At 37.4% G+C, this 4,719-nt stretch overlaps 1 protein-coding gene across 1 annotated transcript; it reads right to left on the reverse strand.

Annotated features, from left to right (window-relative positions):
* Positions 1-1,844: 1,844 nt before the first annotated feature.
* Positions 1,845-4,480, reverse strand: LOC116810490 (small ribosomal subunit protein eS8-like). The gene is made up of 2 exons (XM_032755051.2): positions 4,461-4,480; positions 1,845-2,530 (listed from the first exon to the last, which is right to left on the reverse strand). Exons 1-2 carry the CDS (start codon positions 4,463-4,465, stop codon positions 1,876-1,878), a joined length of 660 nt encoding a protein of 219 aa, XP_032610942.2. The 5' UTR covers positions 4,466-4,480; the 3' UTR covers positions 1,845-1,875.
* Positions 4,481-4,719: the final 239 nt, after the last annotated feature.

Here is a 4,719-nt window from a genome sequence, read left to right on the forward strand (position 1 = left end):
CATAACTTCGTTACTAAAATTCAATACTAAAAACCACTGAATTGTACATTTCAAGTGGGTGAATTATATAGTATATGAATTATACCTCAATGTAGCTGTTGTATTTTTTTAAAATTGTGATTAAATGGAACACTGCTAGCTAGGTAGCATGGACTAGTGAATTGGGCCTAGGCCAGGCAGCTCAAGGACCTGCTAATTGTATTCTCTCTCTAAGTAAGGTATCCTCATATTTCCAAGAGACAGTACCTCCACCATCATTCATTTAACCTCTAATAATGTCAGATTGAGTGGCTTAGTTTCTCTTATTGTTTAAGAGAAACATATTATTCCTGACCTTGTAGCTTCTTTGCAGACAAGCCTCGTATGTCCTTCTGTTGCTTTAGATATCATTAAGTTCCTTAGACAATATCCATTATGATATTATTCTGTAAAACAATACATGGCACTTTTGTATTAAACTTGGGTTTAAATGTGCTTTACCTTGGGAGAAGTTTCATGAAGCTCATGTTTAAATTTAACTCCGGGTTCCTCAATGTGCCAGGTTAAGATGCTTTTGGGGATAAATACTTTGCAATGACTTTTATCTTAGAGTTACCTCGATTCACTGTGTTTGTTTCTCTTCTAAAGAAATTTGTTTTGACTGAACAGGATGCCATTGAGCAAAGTTATTTTGCCTCTGATATAACTAAAATTTTGGAGGCGTTGTTATTATAAAAAATTGTAAAAAATATGTTTGACAGACAATTCCTCTCTGTACACATTTTTATTGAGAACAGTTTCAAACATAAAGTGTGCTGATCACTTTTCTGCTTGCTCTCCATCTATTTCCCCACTTCCCTTGGTCTGGCCTTATGTCAGGGGGAGGTCTGGGAAGCCTGCATTTCCCAAACTCTCTTACTCACTGCCTTTGGGCCAGATTGGGCTAACTGGAAGGAGACTGCATATCATAAAGAAGAATCTTTTTCAGGAGGGTCTCTAGCAGTGGCTGCACCTCCTTAGTAGTCACAGGTGCTGTTCATACTGCTGATCCTGCTCAGTGGTACTGCCACTTGATATTACCACATTTTCCCTTTGTTCCTCAAGTTGTTGGGTAAGAGGGGCTTCCTGCTACTGATCATCTCAGAATTGCTATACGATCCCCTATTCAGGTTTTTAGGGTGTCTAACATTTTTGTAATAAGTTCCTGTGTTAAAATTCCTCTTTCAACTACTAAGTAGACTCACTCTATCTAACTGGACTTTGTCAGGTAAATGCAGAAAAGTTGAAAGCATATGTGTGTATTTGACACCTTAATCATTGTTATTGTTTTGTCGTATTTGCTTTATAATGTAGGTACATGTATGTGCATGTGTTTTTTGTGGTGAATCATTTGAAAATGCAGAGAAGATGACACTGTACCTCTAAATCCTCTGGCATGAACCTCTTAAAGACAAGAACATTCTCCTACTTAACCATGGTAATATTGCCTTACCTTAGAAAGCTAACAGACATTTTCTAATATCTAGTAGTTGGTCAGTATTCTAGCTTTTATAATTAACATTTTATTTTAAAAGTGTCTATCATTATAGCTAAAGACTTCATTTTGAAAGTTATACATTTTTTTTTCAACAATGATGATTACTTTATATTCAGAACACAATGAAACTGGAAATGAGTAGCTGACTTCTCATGGCTACAAAGACTGTTGGCCTTATTATGACTCCTCATTCATATTAATGGATTTCAGTAATTTTGTGAGAAATATGCTATTGTAATTTAATCCTGTATAACCATGTGTAAGCACTATCTAAAACCAAACTATGTTTTTCTTTTTTTTTTTTTTTTGGAACAAAACAATAAACACCTTTATTACATGGGTGAAGACAAAACAAGGATTTATTTGCCTTTCCGGGCCTTGATTTTCCTAAGATAGAACTCCAACTCTTTGCCCTCTAGCACATAGCCATCTGCTCGGCCACACTGTCCAGGCCTTGAAGCGATGCACGCAAGAAGCTTGCCCTGCTGGAACTGCTTCTCCAGGAGACTGCTGATTTTGGCATTCTTTTTCCTTTCATCATATTTCTTCTGAATTTTTTTAGATCGTTTTTTGTTTAAAATCTCTTCTTCCTCAGGAGTCAGCTTGGCTCCCTTCTTGCGGCCCAGGGGCAGCGCATAGTGGGACTCATACCACTGTCGGTACGGTGTGCTGTCGATGAGCACGATGCAATTCTTCACCAGGGTCTTGGTACGAACCAGCTCGTTATTAGATGCATTGTAGACAACATCGATGATCCTTGTTTTACGAGTACAACACTCTGAGCCCCAGGAGAAATTCCCCACGTCCAACCTCAGGGCACGGTATTTCTTGTTACCTCCCCGCACACGGACTGTGTGGATGCGGCGGGGGCCAATCTTGGTGTTGGCAGCTGGGCGCCCCAACTCATACTTCCGTTTCTTGTGGTAGGGCTTTCTCTTGCCCCCGGTTTTGCGGCGCTTGTGCCAGTTGTCCCGAGAGATGCCCATCGCTTGGCGCTGGCTGGAAAGAGCCAAACTATGTTTTTCAAAACACGTGAACAAAAATATTTCATGCATCATTTTTCAATTAACTTATTTGAATACTTTTACTGATTTGTAAATTTGGTAATCATCTCATTAGGGTATACTTTTACCATTTGAGTCCTTCAGTTAAACTAGGTAAAATTTCTCATAACTTCCACAATTTTCAACTCATAATTAAATGACATGAATTGTAAAATGTTATAGCTTTCATGGTTATTTTGACATGCGTTTCTATCTTGAACCATTCTGTTTTTAAAGATGATTCCTTGATAAATGTGATATCTCTTGGTAATGTTGCTGAATTATTAAATGGTTCATGGAGCCATAGCTCTTAAATAGCAATAAGGAAGAGATTTGGAGTATCTAATCCTAATCCACTGCTTCCTATGTTAGATGGGTGTAATGTTGTCTACAATGCCTACTCCTACTACTTCAAGGTAAAAGTACTGCAAGTAGCCTTTGTTCCCACAACTTGCTCATTCCTTGAAGGATAATACTGAGTTGCTTGCATTCTATTCTCAGACTTATATTTCTTTTAAACATCTCTTAGAATAGACTACAAATTTAGTAGCATAAAAGCAACACTTTATTTTTTTTTTTAACTGTGTCCCTTTGGGAATAAAAGGAACTTCTTCCCAGGCCTAGACTGTGTTTTTCAAAGTTATGTCTTAGAATGGTTATTATGAGCTGGAGCAATTCTGCTATAGTGACTGTGTGTGTGTGTGTGTGTGTGTGCGCGAGAGAGAGAGAGAGAGCGTGCTATGAAGTTTTTGGGGCAAGTGATACTCCAGAGAGGTTGCCCTAGAGACATGGCTAGCCTGTGTAGCCTTTTTATCTGGGAGATCAGAAAATATTTTTTTATCATAAAATTTTTGGAATTCTCTACAATTAAGGCCAACAAATCAGATGAAGGGACTTGATATTTTGGCTGAAAAAGCTGAGATCATCAGTCAGAAGGGAGCATCTTTTTGGGGCAAATGGTGGCTGCCATTAAATCTATGCAGGACTTAAAAAATGTGAATGTTCTCTGGGGCCATAATGGGTAGAATTATGAACAATGGGTAGAAAGTACAGGGGAACATATTTTATTCAATGTAAATAAAAATTTCATAATACTTTGAATTGTATGTTTTAAAAAGATTTCTATTTTGTGACATAACTCTCAGTAAAGCCTACAAATCTTAATTATACGGCTCCAAAAATTCTTACCTATATGTTCACCTATGAAACCACCATCTAGATAAGATATAGAGCATTTTCCACACTCCTGAAGTTTCCCTTGAGTCCCTCTCTAATCAGTACTCTCCACCCAAAGGTAGCCACTATTCTGACTTCTACCACCATACATTAACCATGCCTTTTCTTCAATTCACATAAATGGAATCATGCAATATGTAACTATCTCATTCTTTAAACATGTTTGTGCATACGTAGTACATGTATATATTTATGTTTTGAGATGTTTTGGTACAAGCATGCAATGTGAACTAAGCACATCATGGAGAATGGGGTATCCATCCCCTCAAGCACTTATTCTTTGAGTTACAAACAATCACATTAGTCTACTTTAAAATGTACAATTAAGTTATTATTGACTATAGTCATTCTATTTTACTATCGAATAGTAGGTCTTATTCATTCTTTGTAACTATTTCTTTGTGCCCATTAACCACCCCCACCTCCCCTCCAGGCCCTCACTACCTTTCCCATCCTCTAGTAACCATCCTTCTACTCTCTGTGTCAATGAGTTCAATTGTTTTGATTTTTAGATCTCACAAATAAGCGAGACCATGTGATGTTTGTCTTTCTGTGCCTGGCTTATTGCACTTAATAATGATCTCTTGTTACATCGATGTTGTTGCAAATGACAGGATCTCATTCTTTTTTTTATGGTTGAATAGTACTCCATTGTGTATACGTACCACATTTTCTGTATTCATTCATCTGTTGTTAGACACTTAGGTTGCTTCCAAATCTTGGCTGTTGTGAATAGTGCTGCAATAAATGTGTATACTGATTTCCTTTCTTTGGGGTGTATAACCAAGAGTGGGATTGCTGGATCATATGGTGGGTCAATTTTTAGTTTTTTGAGGAACCTCTAAACTATTCTTTTAGAGGTTGTACTATTAATAATTTACGTCCCTACCAACAGTGTATGAGGGTTCCCTTTTCTCCATATCC

This window comes from Hylobates moloch, unplaced genomic scaffold (genome assembly GCF_009828535.3).
Source record: "Hylobates moloch isolate HMO894 unplaced genomic scaffold, HMol_V3 SCAFFOLD_1, whole genome shotgun sequence".
Taxonomy (NCBI): domain Eukaryota; kingdom Metazoa; phylum Chordata; class Mammalia; order Primates; family Hylobatidae; genus Hylobates; species Hylobates moloch.